Source organism: Pocillopora verrucosa, chromosome 14, assembly GCF_036669915.1.
Source record: "Pocillopora verrucosa isolate sample1 chromosome 14, ASM3666991v2, whole genome shotgun sequence".
Taxonomy (NCBI): domain Eukaryota; kingdom Metazoa; phylum Cnidaria; class Anthozoa; order Scleractinia; family Pocilloporidae; genus Pocillopora; species Pocillopora verrucosa.
The window spans coordinates 8,873,952-8,897,520 of NC_089325.1; the positions used below are offsets into that span (position 1 = coordinate 8,873,952).

Sequence of the window (23,569 nt, forward strand, 5' to 3'; positions counted from 1 at the left end):
GACAAGCGAAGAAAATATGAGGACGCAAAGAATTGATCCTCTTGTGCCTCCCCTCCCTCTCCACGTCCCATTCCCTACACTTCGTCACTTGTCACACAATTCATGTAACCGCTCCTGGTACATTTGCCGCCAACACGTTCAGTTGCCCACTGAACGTGTTGTATCGTTACATTTTCCCAAACATGCCGAACATAAAGATATTTGGAGGGAATTCTCATCAACTACTGGCGAAATTGATTTCAGAACGGCTAGGGAATGAACTGGGGAAGTGTGTGTTGAAAAAATTCTCGAACAAGGAAACCAGGTGAGAGTGCGTTGCTACTGCCTTCCTTCGGTTTGTGATGTCGTACGAGCTCAACAAGTTTACAAATGCAGCGTCGTGTTTTGTACCTTTTAACTTAAAAATCAAGAGTGATAATGGCGATAAAACAGAAACGAAGGTCAACTTTGGGAAAACTGAAAATTTCTCTGTAATGATCGTAAAATACATGAGGATATGGGAAAATCTTCCTGGTGCTGCTATCATATGAGTCTCGTGGTGAATTTCTTCGGTAAAGTTTGCTCAAAATACACAGTCCGCTGATTTATTTACCAACATTGCTTTTGGATTTCATGTTTCACTGGCGACAGTTAGACCTGTGGTGACTTGTCAGGGTTTGTTTCACGAACGGACTTATTTCCTACGAGCTAAATTATTAGCACGTGGTTACTCGTCCATCTGTCACAGTTCATCATAAATGTTACCTGAATAGTCATCAGCGTTGCTTGTACCTCAGAAAAGTTGGTTCTGATGTCGTCATTTCTCTTTTTTAGGGAAGTGATATACATACCAATTTCTACATAAGGGGAAAGTGTTATTTCAGTTTTCCTCTCCAGAGGGTAGAGTTTGTTTTTTGCTCGAAAATGAAACGGTGGTAATGTTCTACCTGAACTAATCTCGGTTTTCATTAATCATAGAAGGTTATCAACATTGTTTGTTCAATAATGTAGTCAATTCTGATGTCATTTGCAGCATTTTGACTTCACGGCTGCTGACTGAGTTACTGTGTTTTATCGAACTTTCTCATTGTTCTGTAGTGTTGAAATTGGTGAATCAGTGCGAGGAGAGGATGTCTTTATAGTGCAAAGTGGTTGCGGTGATGTGAATGATAATTTAATGGAACTGTTGATCATGATCAATGCTTGTAAGATTGCTTCAGCCCAGCGAGTCACAGCTGTTATTCCATGCTTTCCATATGCAAGACAAGATAAGAAGGACAAGGTCAGTAGAAATCATGCTATTGATACCTAAAGGAAGTTTCATGCAAAACTTTGTAACCCTAAGCAATAACTTGGTCACAGGTTTAGTTCAAATGAAGACACACACAGTAAACTTCCATTAAATGTATTTAGTACAACAAGCCCCTTAGTGCAGCATTAACAATTGTCTCAAAGGCCTGGGCTCAAAACATGTGGGCTGAGACAAAACTTCATTACAATCTGGAAGGTGTTTTAACTCAAACTTAAATGGTCTTCACTCTCTCATTGCTGATGCTTAGAAATCTTTTGTTTATCATTCAGTATTGTCTGGAAATGTTGCTTAATGGTTTTTTTAAGGTGCTAAAACCAGTAACTTTCTGTCATAGAGTCGTGCACCAATTTCAGCTAAACTGGTGGCAAACATGCTCTCAGTAGCTGGTGCAGATCATATTATTACCATGGATCTTCATGCTTCACAGATACAGGTATAAACAAGAATTAATGAATGTTGAAAAACTTACCACAATTATTTGAAGTTTAATTACTCAAGGCATAATGAGTTCAGTTGAGATGATTATTGGACAATTGTACTGAGCCCAAGGAGACTAGTTGGTATAGTATGTTGCCCAGGTGATTATCAGAGAAACTGCATTGTCTTTCATTTTACTTGTGTGCTTATAAAACATCAAGAACTTGTGTGACTGCCATTTTGGAAATGTTTCCTTTTGTAGTATTATCACTTGGTGCAAGTGAGGAAAGGGAGACATAATTTGGGTGTGCACATTCCTGTTATTATTTAAGCAATTGTATAAATACCTATTGCAGACTGAGATACCCTTATGTGTATTTCAGGTTCATTGAATTTCTAATTGGAGGTAGAAACTGAGTTTATAATATGAAGCGAGAAAATAATGGTTGTTAAGTGAAAAGTGTTAATATTTTTAGTTTAAAAAAGGGAAGTATTTCAATTCTTACTTGCCACGAATTAATTACCAACAATGATATTAATGATTTAATTTAGTTAACCCTTTAACTCCCATGAGTGACTAAGAGAGAATTTCTTCCTACTATATCTAGACAATACTATGCAGACAAGTGATGAGAATAAAGAAAGATATCAATTATGGGATTACTAATTGATCTGACACCAAATTCTCCAAGTCAACATAATGAGGATTGTTTGGCAGACAGTTAGGGAGTTAAAGGGTTAAACTGATCTAGCAGTGAAAGTGGAGCCAGTTTATTTTCCATGGATTAGTTTGGTAAGTTATTTATGATACAGGTCTTCTCTTCATTCCAGGGTTTCTTTGATATACCAGTAGACAATTTGTATGCTGAGCCTGCAGTGTTAAGGTGGATCAGAGAACACATTACTGAGTGGGAACGAGCAGTTATTGTTTCGCCTGATGCTGGAGGAGCTAAAAGGTCTGAACTGCACAGACACAAGGCTACAAACTCAACTTGTATCATTGCAGGAGTTCCCTGGCTATAGACTCTTATATTCTTTCTTTTTGTCAATGCCTAATCTCAAACAATGCACAACACCTTGGTCAACCTTTGGACTGATGCAGTTAACATAGGTATCTTCTGTGTACATGGAGACCATTTGTAAGTTGGTATGGGGATGATGGTAGTAAATGCTCTTTATCAATGTAGAATTTAAAATGGTTGGTGTTTTTGCTCACTCAAATGCATTTCTTATGGGAAAGCCAGTGAAGGTGCCCTTGATCAAGCAATCTAGCTTTCAATTAGAATGCAACGAAACCCAATTTAATTATTCAGCAATGGTATTTCTTGACTTCTTTTGTTGTTTCAGAGTTACATCCATAGCTGATCATTTGAATGTTGGCTTTGCCTTGATTCATAAGGAGGTAAGGTTTGTAGAAAACAGCATGATGCGATTTAGTTGGTTTTTAATGCAGTTGGAAGTGTAATATCATTTCATTACATTCCTCAGTATCAAAAGCTGCCCCCCCCCCCCTTATGACTATAGTTCTCTTTGCAGTTTAAGAGTTTACCATGTGTTGTACCACACCTCTTCGCACATTATTGGTCCAATACAACAAGTAATTATTCTAATGTTATCAGCTCAGATGATAGATAAATGTGCTGTTATTTTGTTGGTTTTTCATTTTCCAAAAAGTAGTCACTCAGTTGCACTGGGAAATATAATTAAACAATCACAGCACAACTCATTTCAGACTGAAACATGAAATCCATCTCAGACTGGCCTCCTTGGGAACATGTGATTTTCCTCCCACAGAAAAATAAACTCTTGTCTGTTTGAATGAAAATTGTTAATTTTGCATCTGTTTGTAGTGTAGAAGATCATCTCTAATTCCTTTTTATTTGTTGCTAATCAGCGAAAAGTTGCCAATGAAGTGGCCAGTATGGTTCTTGTTGGAGATGTTAAAGATCGTACAGCAATACTAGTTGATGACATGGCAGATACCTGCGGAACACTAACACTTGCAGCTCAGAAGTAAGTTCTCCACCACAAATTGCAAATGGACCAATGTCCTAAGAACTTCTTGATCACTTGTTGATGTATTCTTTTCATCAAACGTTTTTAATGTCACCTTTACCAAGTTAATAATGTTCAGTGGAGAGGAGTAAGAGGGAAGGGAGTTTGAAAGTAGTGGAGCTGCTATCCTTTGTATTCCCTCTCCTCTTTCTCACTCATCCCAACAAAATGAGAACTCGGAACATATTTTTTTTTATTATTATGTTGGTGGATTTCTCAAGCGCTCACCCGTTCCTTTTGTTATTCCACCAGACTGAGAGATGCTGGTGCTGCCAAAGTTTATGCTATACTGACACATGGAATCTTCTCTGGTCCTGCTCTGCGGAGAATTGAGGAAAGTGATCTGGAAGCTGTTGTAGTCACAAATACCATCCCACAAGAAAGCAAAATGGAAAATTGCGCGAAGATCAAGGTAAGAAATCTCCCAGCCCCTTGATCCCTAAGAGTTACTACCATCCAATTTCTCCATATATTATCACCCCTGAATCACACGTTTAGGATGGAGAATAAAGAAAATGATTACCAACTGAAGAAGCTCTTGATTGTTGAACAAATTATCCTTGTCAGAACCTGGAAAATGTGCATACTGATGTTGGGGTGCAAAGGGTTTACTTACAGATTAGTGGAGAGGTGACTGAGCTCACATATGACTGGTGTTCATGAAAGTTCTGTCAATTGATCAGTTTTTCCAGTTGATAAGTGGATCAGGCTTAACACTGTACAACTTTTACTACTGATAGAATGATCAACACTGCAAGAAAAATCCTTCAGAAGGGTAATCTGTATCAGCAATGCATTTCACTTTGATTTTCCTTCTTTTTATTTGTTTAATTCCCTATCTTTCTGTTTTGTCCTAGTGCATTGATATTTCCATGATCCTTGCCGAGGCTATTCGCAGAACACACAATGGTGAATCAGTCTCTTACCTGTTCACTAATGTTCCCCTTTGAAAGACATAAATATGTGTACAGGGAGTTTGGGTTCTTTGAGTATTTAATAAGAGTTAACAGATTATATTTGTTATGGTCAGAATAGCAATTCATACGCGTTGACCAGGTAACAGTCCTCTGAGCTTTGACTGATGTGGCCACCTAGGCAAGTAGGAAAAATGTAGTCAACTACAAGTTATAATAAAATTATGTAACAAGCTATAGCATTGTTATGTCATAGCAGTTATGGTCTGAAGTTTAAGTGAGATAACCATTTGCTCAATCGTTCCCACGTGCTTCTGTCATCTTGAGTACCCAAGTGGTAAGCCTTGACATGTCAAGTAAACTTCCAAAACTCATCGCTGGCCATTTGTGCCATGGTGCTTGTTTCAAAGAAAAGGTTGTAGTTACTTGTCTAATACACCATATACAAATTCTGTCAGCGCCTGATCAGTTCACTAGCCTGGCTGGCATAGTTTAGCAAAGGATTCACCCGGCTCCAATTTCCAGGATCAATCCTAAGTCGTTTTAAAATTTTAGAATCCCCGAGTTTTGCAACAAAAAACAATTCTTGCCTCTCTAGTAAATTGATTTTAGTTCAATTACATGCTATTAGTAGCTTATACGACAAATGATCGACAAGTTTATCACGGTTTTGTTTATTCAGTCGATTTTTCTAGTTTTTACCGGGGAAAAATTTTGTCGGCGGTCCGTCTGAGGATTTGTCAACCTCGCCCAAATTTTGTCAAGTCGCGACAAACCATCCGCACTTGTAAAATGTTGGTGATGACAAAAAAAAATTTCTAAATAAACAAGTTTTTCGCTTGTGCGGAGAGACCCTAACAGTGATAATTACTAGCTGATGTGAATTTAACATCTGTTTCACCTGCCTGAAGTGTAAAGACGTGGATAGCAGTCATTTTTCAACTTTACTATCATCATTTCCCTAACTATTCTATTGCTCAAGTAAGTCCTTTTTTTTTTTCAAAACCAAACTTCTCTTCAATATTTTAAAGCTCAAGTTTGATCAGATCACAACAGAATTGTTCTCTAATTTATATAGAAAAAGTCCTTAATGTACTTTAAACTACATGATATAAAAAGTAATTTTCTTTATGCGCTATCTCAGATGCCACGATCGATGCATCTCGATTGTCAACTCTGGACATTGCAGAGCATAGGTAAAAAAATGACGAAGAATAGATCCAGTTTATAACTTGGTTATCTTTTCTTATGTATGGCGTTTACTGTCCATATTGACATCTACTAACAAAATTCTTTTGACAACTTTCATTTTACTATCAGCCATGGTTACTCTGTCATAAGAATATGTAAGTTAAAGGCATGCCATAAGGTAACGCTTCCTACTACGAGCGTGCTCTTCCGTTTGTCCTTTTAAACTGTGTATTTCCTTTCTTGCATCTTTTGGGCACTCTAGTAATGAGAAAAATGAAAAAATTATCAGCAGAATTCTCAGCTGACCCAAGCCAAATGTTCAGGCGTTTAGCACCAGTCAAGAGGAGGTGATAATGCTACTTACTTTTATGGCAGTGAGGTCCAAAATATCCTGTACCGTAGCAATCACAGCGGTAGGAAGACTGACCCATCAGTTGGACACAATACCCATTGTTCTTACATGGATCATCTTTACATGGATCCTCTGAATAATAAGAATTTAAAAATTTGTTGTTATCGTTACATTGCTTGGGAGCATTCGACGCAATCCTTCCTATGGAGCAATTAATCATTTGACGCATTCCTTCTCGTGGAACACGTAATCATTTGACGCATTCCTTCCCATGGAACACTTTGTTGTGTCAGTCTTGGATGGCACTTACCCCTAACCTTGGTTCGTGTTTAGTTTTGGAAATATCTAAGGGGTTTTTCGCTGGTCTGTCACCGGAAGTAAAGTAACCAATCTTGTTACCAACCTAACTGAAGCGCATTATCTGCCAAACAGCTTTCCAGTGTTGAGTAATTAAAGGGATTGTTACAACACAACGCCTGATCACAGCGGCAGAGCCCGTCGACCACGTAACATCCCTGATGCGTAACGGGGCACTTTAGAGATCGTATACAGGTCAGCTTTGGGGCTGCATGGAATTCTGGAACTGCAAGGTATAACTTAATTTTGAAAAATAATCCTTCTCAAAGGAAAAAAAAAGCGTGAACAGACTGGGTAAAGTCTTACTCCAGTGGGTCTACTTTTGCCCTCCTTCCCTCCCTCCCACATACCTGCGATATGAACAGATGGTTATGTTGTCTGAAACTTCAAAGTTATTGGGTGTAATGTTACATTCTAGAATCTTTTTGCCTAAAACATTACGAACAGGGTGAACACAGTGTAAACACAAAAGCATCGATCCCTCGCGAAGTTTTTAAAATGATCATTAAACTGTTGAACTAATCCATCGAAAGGGGAGTGATCCCTTATTAAAGTGATATTTTTTCTGCGGTCAGAATGAATTTTGGCATTTCTCTGCGGCGTTATCCAGGATGAATGTTTGTCATTTGGTAAGGAAATGTTCATTCTATCATAGATAAACACAAAGTTAAGGTGAAACAACACCTACCCTCTACATAAAGATAGTTTTTTGTAAGGTGATCCGGCCTCTGTTTAACGCCAACAGATTTGTATTACAAGAATTTTAGCTTTTCATCTAAATCCATCCTTCCTAATCGTAAGCTCAAGTACTAAACGTTAAACTTTTGTATACAGGACCGAGAAATCAAACTTACCTAAGCACAAAAGGACACAAACACTCACAAAAGTCTTCATACTTAGTAGGATCCCACAGAATGAAGGTTCGGCTCTGAAAGTGCTGGGGAAGGACTGCGAGACACAAATGAGGGGTAAAATGAAGATTTCGGATTTTTAACCTTCTGGCACAGAAGCAAAATAAACTGCAGTCAGACCACTGGTTTGTCATCAATTGGATGTAAGCCAATCAAACGTGACAATAACAGGATCCTGTCAATCATTATGTCAAGGTAAGATCAGTAACAACTACTCAGCCCTCTTATTGAAAGCACTTATCCCGGTAAAGTGCAAAAACTGGCATTATTTCTGTCTTTCAATAACTACCGGTACGTTAGCGGAACATCTGACTTAGGATGAGATCAGTCCTGCAGGAGATTTCTAAAACACAACAATAGTAATCATTAACATGCCGGAACCAAACCTGGTGTGTGCGGGAAATACACATGTTCGCCTGGGTTTTTAAGTCGTACTGTACAGGTTCTACGTATCTGTACATTTTAGAAAAGAAGAATATTGACTAGTTCATCAGACAATTGATACCCAGAAGCTCTTAGAAGGAATTTGAGGTCAAAAGTTGGCTCTAAAGATGAGATTTTAACGTGATTAATGCCTTAAGTTTGGTCACTATACTATTGTTCATTGCTATATCAGTGTCCTGCTGACCGACCTGCTGACCTCACTAACAGAAATAGAAATTGGTAAACTTCCAAGGTATTGAAAAGTTGAATGGTCGCTGTGTACGGAAACAAAAATACTTTAACTGAAGGAATGCGAGACAGGATGTCTTGCTGATAAGTGAAAAGACAAGTCCGAAAAAGTGTAAGTGGCTATCGGTGAGTTAACTGATATCTTTCATTGAGTCTTGAAACGCGCATGCAATCCTATTGAGTGCTTTGTTTTATCTCGTCGCACGTTTTCAGCTTCGTTTAATAGCACGTGAAGTTATGTTCAGGTAAAGGAAATATCGAATTTACTCAAAAGATGAACCTGCGTGATGGCATGATACTTCGATGTTATTTCCGATTCCTTTTGACTCTCGTTTGTCTTTTTTGTCATTATTGTTGTTGTTTTTTTCTCTGGTTATTCTGTTCCCTTTGTGTTACGGCTGACTTCCACAAACCTGTTCATTTTCTGTATTTGCCAAACCGTGCCAATTGTTTTTCACACTGCGAAGTGTTCTGAACTTTGAGTGAATTGGACAACCCCGTTACCAGTGAGACTTGAATTGAGTCTAAACTGAAACTGTTTTTAATCCTCTATTTTATCAGTTCAAAATAACAGATAGACAAAACCGCAGACAATAAATAAATACATAGAATCAAAATCTACTTAACCTTCATTAAAGTTAGCTATCATATCTTTTGGACGCCAAACAAGGCTACGAGCTATTGATAATAAATTAAATCTGAGAGTAATATTTGATTGGACTTGACCAAAAACATCTCTTTGTGTCAGGGGCGACAGTAACCTTCTTCTGTCAAGGCAGAAAGATAATAACATTAAGACAATACACTACAGAAAACATAACGAATGTCACAAGTAATAGAGAAAATTATTTTGAATACAAGTTTACCAACATTTTGTTTACGTACTAATTCTAGTGATCGATAATCATACCTCAGCCAAACCGAAATACCTTATGATAACCTAACAATTTTGGGAGTAAACTAATATAGCTACAGACACCTTTCATGCTCCAAGGTCTTCCTTAACAGCGCCAATTCTAAATGAAAATATTAGAAAGACTAAACGTTTGCTCTTTCTGTAACAAAATTTGGCACTAAGTCCTACCATTCCTTGTATGGCCAAGAACAAGAAAAAGTCACTTTCAAAAACAGGAATTTTTACACCGCGATTGAAATAAGCTTTTTCTATTGGATGAACGTGCCACGTGACACAGGATTGCGTTTTGGTAAGATTAATGCGGTTGTCGCGTGTGTAGAACAGATTTTTTTTTCTAATTAAAAAGGAAAACAGCTAAGTCTGGGGCTATATCCTCAGAAATTCTTAAATTTTAGGTGCTGGACGATGATTACAAAAATGAAAACCCATAGGAACTATTCAAGGTTCTTTCGCATTAATCTTCAGCAATAAAACTCACTGTTACCCTTTGCCGCCAAAATAAAATGTCAACAATGCTTATAAGAGTTTTAATTAAACCTTTCGCGTTCTAATTTTCAGGTCGGTTTTCTTTCCACTAATTTATTACAATTGTAAAACCTGATATATATTTTGATTTGAAATTCGTTACATAGTAATAATTATTGGTAATAACCCTTGGAAAATAGTAAACATTAATGCTTAATTTAGTAACGTACCACCAAAAATACATTTCGTAACTCTGGAAATTATTGGAAACTTATTTACAAATACTTAAAAAAACCGAACCAGACCAACGAACTTAATCAGTTACAAAAGGTACTAAAACTGAATTACGTTTAACTTTCGTGTATATTTAATACAAGTGCCATGAAATTAGTAAACGCTTTCACTCTCACAAGTGACCAGGACAAAATATCTACTTACAATATCAAGCAGACAAGTGTCGAGGGAAAAAAACAATTCAAAGATTATTTGTTGATCCAATATCAAATTCACCGAACTAAAGGCTTGAGAATTGCATGGCAGACGCTGAGGAGAATTACTAATGAGAACTTGGGAGAGAAAGGGTTACGTGCCATTACACTGCTGTCGTGAAATGTGAGTGTTACTGTTTATCTACAAATAAAATGAGTTTTGAAAAAAACTATTTTTAACCCCTTATTTGTTGCTTTGGAAAGGCGGGTCCTGTTATGTGAAGCAATTTTAATCCCATAGACTTACAAGGACACGGTCACTTTCCAATTATTTCGTAAAACGTAACCTGTAACGGCATGGCCGGCCCTCTGTAGCGCCATGAGATGGAAGACGTCTGCACAAAACTATACTGAGGCCCCTCGCGTTAGTTACCCAGTGATACAAACTGTAACACTGCTGCACTTTTGACCTTATTTGCACCCCAAAACAGGACCTTACACTTTCCATATCTATATTCATCATGTGACCGACACCTGCCAAACCATAATATGGCTTCTCTCATTGGTTGATTGACCACGAGTTGTGACAGATATCAAATCACCACCTTGCTCTTCCAAAGCAGTCTCTTCGTTGTCTCCCAAACGGAAATCGACGTACCCCTCTCCCCCTGATAACACTAAAAGCATGCACTCGGTCACAGTCTTCTCTGGGCTAGACTTAGCAGGTTGACCACTGGGACTTGTTGATCTGTTGGCTGGCGCTGGTTGAGAGACTCTCTTCATAGAGCCTGGGACGGCTACAAAGAACTTCACTGAGTCGCGGTGACCGTGAAAGGACAACTGAGCGTTAACCTGAAACAAAAAATTCATTTTGAAACGGGGAAAGTGTGCCTCTCATGCTTTGGACATAAAAATTTGGAATAAGAGAGCTAAAGGACATCCTCTGTAGTAAAAACGGTGATGGAATTTCAATGAAAAACAATCATCGATGCACGAATGTTACCATACTCACCATAGAACAGTAAGGCATAAAGCTTGAGCCTCTTGGTGTGTCTCCATCTTTTCCTTCGTTGCTGTATACTCTAACCGCTCCTCCTGGACCTCCGGTTCCCCCCGTCCCCGGGGAACTTGTTTGTACTTCTCCGTCATCCCTTGCGGGACGTGCGGCCACCAATGGGACCGACAAAATAACACCATTTCCCGTTCCCACCCAGAGACGGTCATTGGTTAACATGAGCGACGTAATACGTACAAACGAGAAACCTAATTTTCCGGTTCCTGTAAAAGACAAAACAAAGTACTGTAACATTCAACAAGAAAGGTTAAATATTTAGTTGCACTAATTATTAAAACGCGGAAGCAATGAAAATGTATATGGAGTAGCTGAGATGGTTAGAAAGGCTGGTAGACGGGGAGATAAGCAAGTGAGCAAGTTGATGGAGAGGACAGGCGAGTAGTAAGTGGTTAGTAAAAGGTGAGAGCGAGTAGGAAGGTAAATAAATCAGTGCGTGGATAGGTAGGTAGGTAAGACAGGTGAGAAGGTAGGCAGGTAAGTAAGATGGGTGGAAAGGTGAGTAGGCAGGACAGGTGAAAGGTAGGCAGGAAAGTAAGATGGGTGGATAGGTAGGTAGGTAAGATAGGTGAGAAGGTAGGCAGGTTAGTAAGATGGGTGGAAAGGTAGGAAGGTAGGACAGGTGAGAAGGTAGGCAGGAAAGTAAGATGGGTGGGAAAGTTGGTAGGTAAGATGGGTGAGAAGGTGAGAAGGTAGGTAGGTAAGTAAGATGAGTGGAAAGGTAGGTAGGTAGGATAGGTGAGAAGATTGGCAGGTAAGTGAGATGAGTGGATAGGTAGGTAGGTAAGATAGGTGAGAAGGTAGGTATGTAAGTAAGATGGGTGGAAAGGTAGGTAGGTAGGATAGGTGAGAAGATTGGTAGGTAAGTAAGATGGGTTCAAAGGTAGGTAGGTAAGATGGGTGAGAAGGTAGTTTGGTAGGTAAGTAGGATGGGTGGAAAGGTAGGTAGGAAAGATGGGTGTGAAGGTAGGTAGGTAAGTAAGATGGGTGGAAAGGATGGTAGGTAGGATAGGTGAGAAGGTAGGTAGGTAGGATAGGTGAGAAGGTAGGTAGGTAGGATAGGTGAGAAGGTAGGTAGGTAAGATGGGTGGAAAGGTAGGTAAGTAAGATGGGTGGAAAGGTAGGTCGGTAAGATGGGTGAGAAGGTAGGTAGGTAGGTAGGTAAGTTAGATGGGTGGAAAGGTAGGTAGGTGGGATAGGTGAGAAGGTAGGTAGGTAAGAAAGATAGGTGGAAAGGTAGGTAGGTAGGATGGGTGAGAAGGTAGGTAGGTAAGAAAGATAGGTGGAAAGGTAGGTAGGTGGGATAGGTGAGAAGGTAGGTAGGTAAGTAAGATGGGTGGAAAGGTTAGTAGGTAGGATAGGTGAGAAGGTAGGTAGGTAAGTAAGATGGGTGGAAAGGTAGGTAGGTAAGATGGGTGAGAAGGTAGGTAGGTAAGTAAGATGGGTGGAAAGGTTAGTAGGTAGGATAGGTGAGAAGGTAGGTAGGTAAGTAAGATGGGTGGAAAGGTTAGTAGGTAGGATGGGTGAGAAGGTAGGTAGGTAAGTAAGATGGGTGGAAAGGTTAGTAGGTAAGATAGGTGAGAAGGTAGGTAGGTAAGTAAGATGGGTGGAAAGGTAGGTAGGTAAGATGGGTGAGAAGGTAGGTAGGTAAGTAAGATGGGTGGAAAGGTTAGTAGGTAGGATAGGTGAGAAGGTAGGTAGGTAAGTAAGATGGGTGGAAAGGTAGGTAGGTAGGATGGGTGAGAAGGTAGGTAGGTAAGTAAGATGGGTGGAAAGGTAGGTAGGTAGGATAGGTGAGAAGGTAGGTAGGTAAGTAAGATGAGTAAAAAGGTTAGTAGGTAGGATGGGTGAGAAGGTAGGTAGGTAAGTAAGATGGGTGGAAAGGTAGGTAGGTAGGATGGGTGAGAAGGTAGGTAGGTAGGATAGGTGAGAAGGTAGGTAGGTAAGTAAGATGGGTGGGGAGGTAGGTAGGTAGGATGGGTGAGAAGGTAGGTAGGTAAGTAAGATGGGTGGAAAGGTAGGTAGGTGGGATAGGTGAGAAGGTAGGTAGGTAAGTAAGATAGGTGGAAAGGTAGGTAGGTGGGATAGGTGAGAAGGTAGGTAGGTAAGTAAGATGGGTGGAAAGGTTAGTAGGTAGGATGGGTGAGAAGGTAGGTAGGTAAGTAAGATGGGTGGAAAGGTTGGTAGGATAGGATAGGTGAGAAGGTAGGTAGGTAAGTAAGATGGGTAGAAAGGTAGGTAGGTGGGATAGGTGAGAAGGTAAGTAGGTAAGTAAGATGGGTGGAAAGGTAGGTAGGTGGGATAGGTGAGAAGGTAGGTAGGTAAGTAAGATGGGTGGAAAGGTTAGTAGGTAGGATGGGTGAGAAGATAGGTAGGTAAGTAAGATGGGTGGAAAGGTAGGTAGGTAAGATGGGTGATAAGATGGGAGATGGGTGAGAAGGTGGGTAGGTGGGTAAAATGGATGGAAAGGTAGTTTGGTAAGATAGATGAGAAGGTAGGTAGGTAGGTAGGTGACATCAGTGAGAAGGTGAATAGGTTGGTAAGATGGATAGAAAGGTTGTTTGGTTAGATAGGTGAGAAGGTAGGCAGGTAGGTAAGATGGATGAAAAGATGGGTCGGTAGAAAAGATGGGTGAAAAGGTAGGTAGGAGATACTTACCTAACATCTTGCTGACATATGGCTCAATATCAATATCCTGTAGATGGTGATAAGTATGTGCATTGTACAATCTCAGTGTACTATCCAAACGAATGGACACCCACACACCATCTCCTATCCAGGCCAGCTGACGAACCTGACTTTCACGTCGGGGATGAGCATCAAATGTTTTCTTAAAAATTATTCAGAGTTGTTGGTTAGTTAGAAAAACTTTTTCAAAAGCAAAACCACTTAGTTTGAAGGCAGTTGGAAATAAACAATAAAAGTAATTCCATCTTTAAGCTATATTAACATATTCGACTACTATGTTACAGCAATTGGTCAACCCGCATGAAACTTGTTGTGATAATTCCCATGGAAAAGAAAAGCCTTCATCTTGAGTGTGGGGAAAGAGAAACAGAATGCATTAAATAACTTAGAAAAACGAACAAAGAGATCTGAGCACTGTAAAAGGGAGGATGGAAAAGACCCAAAAGCACCTTGACTCACACATCCTGAATGAGAGCCTTTTGACAAGCTTAGTTCTCCTCATAACACACCACAGTGCTGAGTTACTTTATTACACAACATACCTCTACTTTCATGCTGCGGGGATGAATAACTTGGATTTTATTGCGATAACCACACCAGACTTTGTCATGAACTACAGTCATACACCGAATGGAGTGATGTGGTCGGCCAAGATCAAGCAAGTGATAATTGTTAAAGTTCCACTGACCATCTAAAATTAACAAGGTCATTTCTGATTACTAGAAACCAAAATGGCCAAACATTAAACCTGATCAGAATAGGAGAGAAAGATGGCAAAAGCAAAGGTAGACGTACCTGAAGCCCTATGAAAGATGGCCACTGTGCCATCAGCAAGAGCAACTAAGACACGGGTTTTCACATATCTACAATATAAAGTTTGGCAGAAGATAACAATAGAAGCAAATTATTTAAATTCTGATGATCATGTTATGTTACAAAAGAGGGATAATATTCGTCGATGGCACATAACTTGCTGGTAGATCCCTGACAGACTTTTTCAAGACTATCATTTTATGCAGTTACTTTTGTTATTGCTTTTCATGTACTCACACTATACTGAGGACTGAGTCCTTGAGTCTAATGGAATGGATGCATTTCTTCCAGTCAGAAATGGCAGAATGTACATACACACTGCAAAGGAATCATTCAACAGTATATTGTACACATGACCATTCTTTAGTAGAATATCTTGTAGACAGACAGACAGACAGAAAGAAATAAAGATCAAGACAGATTCACTCTCATTAAGAAACAGCTTGTATATCATAAACCATTCACACACTTTGTGACTTACCAGCCAGATTGTGCTCCGAGCCACATGGTTGGTAATACACTGCTCATTTTCTCAACTCCTTCAACTGGTGTGGCTCCAGGTGATGTACTTTCACCAGCTGTGATGTCTGTTACTGTTGGTCCATCCGATCCTTGGCCTGTTTGTACTCCTGGACATATCACAAACAACACAATGTACCATTAAAAATCACAGAAATGATGTCTTCAATTGTCTAAAAATTGCAAAGTATCAAAAGAGTCTGTTTTAACTGTACCCAGTGGATCACTGAATCCTGAACCCTCAGTGGAATCACCTTTGTCAGGGTTTGTCTGTAGTGGGTCTGCAATGAAGGAAAAGTAACTCTAACACCAACTCTGCAAATCCAGTTATACTACATTTGTGGTATGTGTTTATTGATGCACTACAAAGAAACAGATATAATCTTTACCTTCAACTTTCCATTCCGAACTCTGATAATCCCCTTCTGATGCACCAGGCACAGGAGTGATGCACAATAGATGTGATGTACACACTATAAAGCAATCCAGAATGTTCTGAGGGTAATTAGCATCAACAACAGTAACCTTACTGCATGAGTGTGTGCTGCTGCCAATCCAAACCATAGACACTTTTGGCTCCAGCTTTGGGTCCATTCCTGTTTCATCTTGGTCACGCACACTGTCTGTGTAAAATACACTAGTTGCACCAATGACTGAACCACCATCTTGTGTCTTCCCACCAGACAAATCTACACCAGCTGCACACCAGATCTGCATCAAGATTACAACTGTGTTTAGTACTTGTTCTTTCAATATGATAAATAGAAACTATAAAAGTGTACAACTAGTTCCTTTGTTTGAGGATGAAAAGAACATTCACCAATTTAATATTGATAATTGATTTTAAGAGGCAAACATACTTTCATCCCAGGGTCATTAAGATTAAGAGGCCTGCAATAAACTGGTACAGGGACAGACACCAGGCTTTTTCCTCCTTCTGCAACTTCTGTTGAGTATTTTGCCGGAAGACTCCAGCCATAAGCTTGCATGCGACCCTCAGCAACATCTGAAATCAAAACAAAAACTCTGACATTGAGGATTGATAATGCATGGAAAACACCATCTGTTCATGAATTATGTACATAAGATAGAAGCATAGAAAATGAGGAGGATTTAAAATATCACCTGAGTTGAGAAATGCCCTCACTTGTCTGTAGCGTTCCCTTCTCTCCACAAGTCGCTGCCGATCAAAGCTAAAAGATGAGAACAGTGAGTGAGTATGACAGAAAATCATTTTGGAACCAGATTTCTGGGCTTTTAATTTCTTCCTTAGAGTGGGTTTCATTACATCATAGCCTTTCATGCAGTTTCAACCCTGGTAAGTTTCCTGAAAGAAGGCCAGAACTCAGTTTACTCTATAAACCTAACCTTAATTACTTTTCATTTTTTGGTAATCAAAGCTAACAAAATACATTTGTAATGTAAGTAGAAACTAGATGCTAATAAGAAAAGTTTCTCACTTCTCACTACCAAATCCTCCACCACTTGCAACTGCAATTGAGCCTGTAGATCCTGAGTTTACAGAGCTGCTACGTCGAGATGAAGGAGATGACTCTCCCTCCCCCTGAGGGGAGTTGTACCTGATGCTGACCATGGTTGGGGCAGGCTTCTTTGGCGAGGGTCCAAAAAGATTGCTGAAACTGATTCAACATATTATGTTTGTTACTTTAGATTTCAGATATGCACAAGTTTGAAAAATATCAGAATCCTGAATCTTAAAAACAAATGAGCTACATACAATTTCCAAATGGATGATTTCTTCTTTTGTTGCAGTTCAAGGTTTCTCTCCTTTGATGCCCTAGGAAGAAGAAAAGGAACACTTTCATTGAGACACTTCAAATTAAGTTTACCATTTCCTCTGAAAACAGATGGGTTGGTTTTCTTAGATTACTAAATTCTCAACTGTGTGATGTACTACATAATAGAATTCATCATCATTAAATAAATAGAAGAAGTAAGAAATTAATAAATAAATATTGTTTGGTCAGTGTAAAAATAAAAAAAAAGGCATTGGTACTGCAAAAATAAGGACTCAACAAACTAACAATCTATCAGATAAATACTAATTAACATAGACTAATTCAACTGTATCTGAAGTCATGCTGTTCTCTACACTTATTCACACCATTCATTGAGTTATTACGGACTAAGTGATCATTTCTTGCTTGAAATTACCTGATCATTTCTGTCCATCTTACAGCCTCTTGCAATTCCATCAATCTTTCTTTGTACTGGTTTCTTTCCATCAATACTCGGGCCATCTCAACTCGCGTAAACCTCTTTCGATGAGCTGCTGACACATTAGCCTACAAATGATTAAGTCAAATATTTTTATCAAATCAAAGTGCATAAACAATTCATTGTTACTTCTCAACACTTGTTGTGACATCAGATAAATTTGTTTGCAATTCTTGCAAATGAATGAAAAAATGCCATAGAAAAACAAATTCATTCATATATCTCCTCAAATCATGAATAATGTTTTGTCTGTGGTTTACCTCTTTTAAAGCCACTGTAGCTTTTTCTGCATCCATTTTCACCCTGTAAACAAGCAGGAGATTTTGCTTTAAATTTTCTGATCAGCAAAAACAAATTCTACCTGTAAAATCTGTGACAGAACAAGTAGCAACAAGATAAAATCATAGTCAGAGTAACACAGAGGCAATATTAATAATCAAAATTGCTTTAAGGATCACTCAGTCTAATTGTAATTGAAATTTTCCCAAGTTATGCCTACATGAGGATTACGACAGTAACTTGAAAAGTCTGCAGAATGAGTAGGATTTTAGAAGTTGGGATTGACAGTTCAAAATAACATCAGCTAATGCATCCAGCAAGTGTGAGGGTTGGATGTTGGCCAGGTTAATTTTTTTTTTGCATTTTTATGGTGCAAGATAAAACTGTCTATAAATTAGTTAAATTTCAAAAACAAGGAATTGGTTCTGACCTTTTCAGCTCCTGTTCAATCTCTGAGATGTGCTGTGATAAACGACTCTTGGTGTCTTGAAGTGCTATCACTTCCTCTCTTGCTAGTTCCTTTTCACTAAAAAAAGAAAAAAGAAAATGAATTAGGAAAATTCGGAACAGAACTACAAACCACAAATTTCGTGGTTGAGACAAAAAAGTTGGAAGTGCAATTAAAAAAATGTGGCTCATTAAAGATGAACAGACCTCTTTAATGCAACAAAGCATAAACAAAACCATCACCTTAAAAAAATTCAAAATATCTACCTAAACAAATTAGAAAATAGTAAGTATTGATCAATAAAGACTTACTTGGACAACTCTTCAACTCTTTTCAGAAGATCATTCTTTTGAGTAACAAGTTTGGTCCTGCAATTAAATTGCAAAAACACCAGTAAGAAAAACTGATATTGTCCACGATACTCTCAATTTCACATGCTTACTTTGCAGTCAGCAATTCTTTATTCTCTTTTAACACTGTGTCCAGTTCTCCAACCATTGCAGTGATGTCTGCACCAGTGTCTACCTGCCCAATGATGTCAGGTTCTTGAATAGACAGCTCAGCAAACAAAGAATGTGCACTGACACCTTGAGGAAGTGTCTCCAGATCCAAAGATATGGGGCGCTCTCCACCCTGTCTGCTACCCTCTCTCCTAATCACATCAACAGGTGAAGACCCAGCATTAGGTATCAATTCAGGTGTGGAGGCCATGATGGCTGCAGCATCATTACTCAGGTGAACAAAGCTTCCATCTGGAGGAGTTTGAGATTCTCCAGAAATCACTCTTTCAACATCAGTCACTGTCATGATTGGCATGTTGTCGACATCTGTAAGGTGACAGGTTCCTGTATTTAAACTCTGTAGTGAACTGGTTGTGTTTGATGGTGAGCCTTTCACAATGTCTCCAATGCTGTTACTATCCAGCTTATCACCACTTATGGCGACAAAACCACTACCAGGAGATCCACGAACATTTTGGGCAGCAGGAGAAACTTCTCCAACACCAGTTTTTTTCTCAGTCTCACTACCTGCAAGGTAGAAATGGAACAAGTGTTAATTGTTAAGAATTACACTCTTAAATAAGGTCTTACATGTATATTCACAAGTAAATACTCACCTCAGCTTAATCGGCAATTCATGAGCAATCACAGACAAAATCAAGGAAAAAAGAAACAAAGAAGGCTACAAACCTTTCCCTTTACCAGCAAGTTGTTCCTCTTCAAGTGACATCTCATTGCTGTCTCCTCTGTGAGGCGATGGAGGTACAACCATGTCACCATCAATGCTCTTGGGTCCTCCTGGAGAGGTGCCAGGTAGCAAATCTGTTAAAGAGTTGACAGGTGTTCCAATGGGAGAGCGTGGCGAGTCTGTTGAGACAGTTCTTGGTCTGTTGGAAGTGAAAGGAGTAAAGGATTAAATCTAGCAAGTACTCAATGCCAAACAACAGAAAACATATTAACTACATTGACTTAGGGAAGATCCACAAAACTTTTCAATCAGGTGGGATCTCCAATTTCAGTCCTATGACCTCTCACTACATTTTTTGACTTCTGAAAACTTACTAAAGTACTTAATATCCTCATTAGACTCCAGATACTCAATTACACTACTCACCAACAGTGAAGAGATTGACAACAACAAAGGAAAAATTCATACCTTGAAAACTAACTTCCCACAAAAACAAGCTCATACTGAAAGATTAGGGAATCATTTGTGAGTTTACTGTGAGTTATGATTGTTACCTAAAAGGAGTCCTGGATGGTGTATCTGCTGTGGAGCCTGAACCTTTTCTGTCCTCTCTCTGCAGCCGCTCCATGTGTTGATGGAGTAACTGACACAAATTTGCAGAAGAAAACAATTTTTAGTTTAAGCCTGACTAAATTTTTAATTTAAAAACATAGCCCTGATCAAATGCTTCACGCATGCCACTCATATGTCAAACAATTATTACCTGTGAAGCTCATTGTCAGTAACTAGATCAGCCAAGTTCACAATCACAGCTGTAACAGACTACTGACAGGGTTCTCACCCTCTTTTAGAGACAAATTTCAAGGACTTTTCCAGAACTCAGATTGATCTTTTAGGACCCCACATTTCACCTTCAACCCTTCATTCCCAAGATTTCAAAATCAATTCTCCTTATAGTCTATATACATTTCCTTTAACATATATTCTAAAACCTTTATTGCTTGGGTTAAGCAGATTTTCAGGACCTTTTAAGACCTGTAGTCTTTTTCTAGGACTTTTGAGTCCTTCAAAATGTGAAAATAAAATCCCAGGACCTGTATGAACCATGTACTGATGGGTTAAAAAGTCATTTTCAAAGAGACACAAAATATTTGAAAAAACGTAAATTTAGTGACTTACAATGTTGCAACTACAGATGAATTAGAAATGTAGTTAGGATTGGTTCATATGCACCCTATGCATAAATGGCAGACTTGATTAGTATTCTTTTGCCTTCACATAGATTAGCCCAATGGGCCTTGTCAGTTTGTCTAAAGAACAGTCACTCCTTAACTCAAAGATAAGGTTAGTTGGGTTAATCTACTTGACTACAAAATAATACCAGTCAGGCCTGCCATGTATACATACTGACTATTAAGCACAACATTCCACTAGGACCTGGTTAAAAACAGTTTTTCACGGACTTTGCTATTCTTGCCCCTTTGTGGTTATTTCCAAGCCATGACATTTTATATTTGGACAGTAGTCTGTTGTTTTCCAGGTCAAAACATCACCCAAACAAAAGGTGACTCACCTCTGAATGCCTTTCATGAAGAGTATGATATTCACGTTTCATCTCTGATATCCTTTCATCCTGCCGTTCAACTTAAAATAAGAAATTTTGTCAGCACAAAAGAGACTTTTTTAAGTCACTATTTAGACTACAGTGATATGCTAAAATATTTTGTATCACTAACTGTGGTCTTGGTAACTTTTGATTCGAGATTCCAGACTTTTATTGTCATGCTCTAAGGTATCAATCTGCTTGTGAGATTCTCTCTTTTCAGCTTCAATCTGATCCTCTATCTCCAGATATCTCTGAAATAAAAGTAAATAAATATTTTCTTATGTTACCTCTCATTTCTTTACTGACACTAATTAAAAATTGTTTCACACTCCCCCATAAAAATATTATTCCATCAAGGGCCTTGTTAACTAAAACCCACAGACTTGCATGTAATTGTCTGTTTATTTTGGATGGATTGTAAATTAAGGCAAAATATTGTACCAATTGAGGTTAAACCAGGTCAAGCATGACATGACATCGATAAATCTTAACATTATTAACAGTACAATTTTTTCAACCATTAATACCCAGCAAAATATAACCAAACAGTTGGCAGAGAAACCACCAGCTTCTATTTATAATGATGAAATAATCTCAAGGTATCGGTTACAGTTTGCTGTTAAGGCTAAAAGGTATACGCACAGTTTGACAACACAATAATTTAAGTAAATGTTTATACTACTTAATTATGTCCTTGCCATCATCCTCTAATAATTTTCAGCCAAACATGACAAAAACTCTCAATATCTTAAAATTTTTGGTGCTTAACAACTTTTTTTCTTACTAGCCCATGAAGCACTGATGACCAGGCATGTATCTGTTGCACAAAAAAATATTTAACATAATTCCAAATGGCCTAAAGAAATAGCCACATTAATTTATGCATAGCACTTTCAAATTGGAAACAAATTTTAGCATTAAATACAGTCAGCGACTGTGGTAAATATACCGTGAAATGAAATTTCATTTACATGGTTTTAATAATATGGGAACGAAAAAAAACACTGAAGTCTTTAGAATCAAAGCAAGATTATTATTTTCGAAAAGACAACGCCTTCCCTAAATGCACTGTCAAAAATGGAACAACAAAAATGGTACAAAATGAAAAAATGATTTAAATAGTTAACATCAAAAGAAAGATACATAAATTTCTCATATACGCATTTTTCCAATTCCAGTGGTAGAATGCTATTATTTGTGCTGGTGTGAAAAGAGAAACTATTACTAAATCTCAAATACGAGGGGCTGATATATATAACAATTTATGTACAAAAACATAAGACATAGCTTCCCCTAACCGAAAAATTCGCTGGTAAAATACTAAAGGATTAATTTTACTTAGGGGAATAACTAAAGAGGAGATAACATATACCACTTACGTTTTCCGCCAGCTTTCTGAGTTGCTTTTCCCTTTCATATTGAGTAATGAGCTGCTCGTTATCATCACTCAATATTTCCAACTCAACTAACTGCTCGTTGTTGTCTCCATAGGCACTATCCAGTTGTTCTAACACAGACACCATAAGTGGCATAAGTCCTGACACAACGTCTTGATCATATTTTTGAATCATTCGTTCGAACTCGCTGTAAATACTGTTAGCGAGATTGGACACTCTTTCCGACATAACTGTAGCGCCTCCTTCATCTCCACTGGAGTACACTACGTCGTTTTTCTCTTCTTCGCCCTCCATATCGCATTGATTTCTTTTGAGGCAAAAGAAGAAAACCTAAGCTATATTCTCTAGATAACTGGTAACAGATAAACCTTGAAAACAGTCGTTGTTTGCCATTATTCCTCCGCTTCCCTTCACAGACATCTTCGCGAGATTTCCATAATGTGGGGGGGTCTGGTAATGAAATTTTGTTGATGCTCACTCAGCCAATCAAAATTCATCATTGGAGATAAAAATAATTCAATTAATTTTGTCAAGCATCTGATTTTCTTCAAGAGTTCTATAAACGTGGGCGAACCTGACAACAAATTTCAGCAAATTTTGTCATTTTGTTTAGAGTCTGAGTACATCAGCGTATTACAAGAAAGAAAACATTTGACGTCAAAAAAGATATAATCTATTAAAAAAGTTATCTTCTCAAGAAACCAAACAGGAAACATCCTGCCTGTTTCAATAGGAAATCAGAGTGTGCAGGAAAGCCTAGAGTAGCCTGCGGTAAGGATGATTTTTCTCGACCTTTCCATAAAGACATGTTTGTGCTTTAAGCTACTATTTTTCAGTAACTTAATAACACAAAGACGATATGATTCTTCCTTCGATCAAAGCACGAGCCCCATTGGCTCTTCATTATGAGCTATTTTAAGCATCATCATTTTCTACCAAAACTGACAAAATGACGCAGACCCAACAGACTAGCGGCAAACTCAAAGTCTGCACCGGTTGCAATACGACCATTATTATTCCGGATACTCAAATAAAATGAAAGCAGAACTAATCAGATTAGTATAGTAGCTAAACTTACAAGGCAACAAATGATTATGTTTCTTATGGATGATTCCTTATTTTCCAGTAAAAAGATAAAAGTTACTTTGTTTTGGCCTTGGAAGCCACTTTTATGCACCCTACAGGTCTAAGATTGCCTGCTATTCTTCAGAGAGCAATCAGCCAATTTGCTCATGGCTGCAACATGTAAACCGCCTGCTCATACTTAGGCTACTTAGGTTACGCTCCACTTATTACCACAATGAAATGGTGCAATTTCTTCCAGAACTGGCGAGAACAAAAACGGAAATTAC

The 23,569-nt window shown here is 38.4% G+C and overlaps 3 protein-coding genes across 3 annotated transcripts; 1 reads left to right on the plus strand and 2 right to left on the minus strand.

The window, feature by feature from the left end:
- Positions 1-122: 122 nt before the first annotated feature.
- LOC131777688 (ribose-phosphate pyrophosphokinase 2-like) lies at positions 123-5,259 on the plus strand. Its single transcript, XM_059094007.2, has 8 exons — positions 123-304; positions 1,078-1,261; positions 1,626-1,724; positions 2,540-2,664; positions 3,056-3,110; positions 3,603-3,721; positions 4,016-4,175; positions 4,621-5,259. Exons 1-8 carry the CDS (start codon positions 183-185, stop codon positions 4,711-4,713), a joined length of 957 nt encoding a protein of 318 aa, XP_058949990.1. The 5' UTR covers positions 123-182; the 3' UTR covers positions 4,714-5,259.
- Positions 5,260-5,335: 76 nt separating this feature from the next.
- Positions 5,336-7,592, minus strand: LOC131777689 (protein crumbs homolog 1-like). Its single transcript, XM_059094008.2, has 4 exons — positions 7,432-7,592; positions 6,624-6,803; positions 6,233-6,352; positions 5,336-6,126 (listed from the first exon to the last, which is right to left on the minus strand). The coding sequence occupies exons 1-4, from the start codon at positions 7,469-7,471 to the stop codon at positions 6,029-6,031; spliced, it is 438 nt and encodes a 145-aa protein (XP_058949991.1). The 5' UTR covers positions 7,472-7,592; the 3' UTR covers positions 5,336-6,028.
- A 1,079-nt stretch (positions 7,593-8,671) lies between these two features.
- LOC131777720 (C-Jun-amino-terminal kinase-interacting protein 4-like) lies at positions 8,672-22,647 on the minus strand. Its single transcript, XM_066161883.1, has 23 exons — positions 22,200-22,647; positions 20,951-21,071; positions 20,788-20,858; positions 19,769-19,857; positions 19,217-19,413; positions 18,469-19,054; positions 18,338-18,394; positions 18,009-18,104; positions 17,560-17,602; positions 17,237-17,367; positions 16,800-16,859; positions 16,522-16,701; positions 16,187-16,254; positions 15,922-16,067; positions 15,451-15,772; positions 15,277-15,342; positions 15,024-15,171; positions 14,780-14,860; positions 14,525-14,592; positions 14,272-14,420; positions 13,700-13,871; positions 10,982-11,247; positions 8,672-10,821 (listed from the first exon to the last, which is right to left on the minus strand). Exons 1-23 carry the CDS (start codon positions 22,509-22,511, stop codon positions 10,489-10,491), a joined length of 3,762 nt encoding a protein of 1,253 aa, XP_066017980.1. The 5' UTR covers positions 22,512-22,647; the 3' UTR covers positions 8,672-10,488.
- Positions 22,648-23,569: the final 922 nt, after the last annotated feature.

Bases quoted from the DNA above. Each gene is read 5' to 3' on its own strand.
- LOC131777688 (XM_059094007.2), top strand. From the start codon at position 183: ATGCCGAACATAAAGATATTTGGAGGGAATTCTCATCAACTACTGGCG. The intron at 1,262-1,625 runs GTCAGTAGAAAT...TTTCTGTCATAG, and splicing joins GACAAGATAAGAAGGACAAG to AGTCGTGCACCAATTTCAGC. The intron at 1,725-2,539 runs GTATAAACAAGA...TCTTCATTCCAG, and splicing joins TTCATGCTTCACAGATACAG to GGTTTCTTTGATATACCAGT.
- LOC131777689 (XM_059094008.2), bottom strand. From the start codon at position 7,471: ATGAAGACTTTTGTGAGTGTTTGTGTCCTTTTGTGCTTAG. The intron at 6,804-7,431 runs GTAAGTTTGATT...TATACCTTGCAG, and splicing joins TTGTGTCCTTTTGTGCTTAG to TTCCAGAATTCCATGCAGCC. The intron at 6,353-6,623 runs GTTGGTAACAAG...CTTATTATTCAG, and splicing joins AGATAATGCGCTTCAGTTAG to AGGATCCATGTAAAGATGAT.
- LOC131777720 (XM_066161883.1), bottom strand. From the start codon at position 22,511: ATGGAGGGCGAAGAAGAGAAAAACGACGTAGTGTACTCCAGTGGAGAT. The intron at 18,395-18,468 runs GTAAGCATGTGA...ATTTAATTGCAG, and splicing joins AAAGAATTGCTGACTGCAAA to GACCAAACTTGTTACTCAAA. The intron at 16,702-16,799 runs GTATGTAGCTCA...ATGTTGAATCAG, and splicing joins AAATCATCCATTTGGAAATT to TTTCAGCAATCTTTTTGGAC.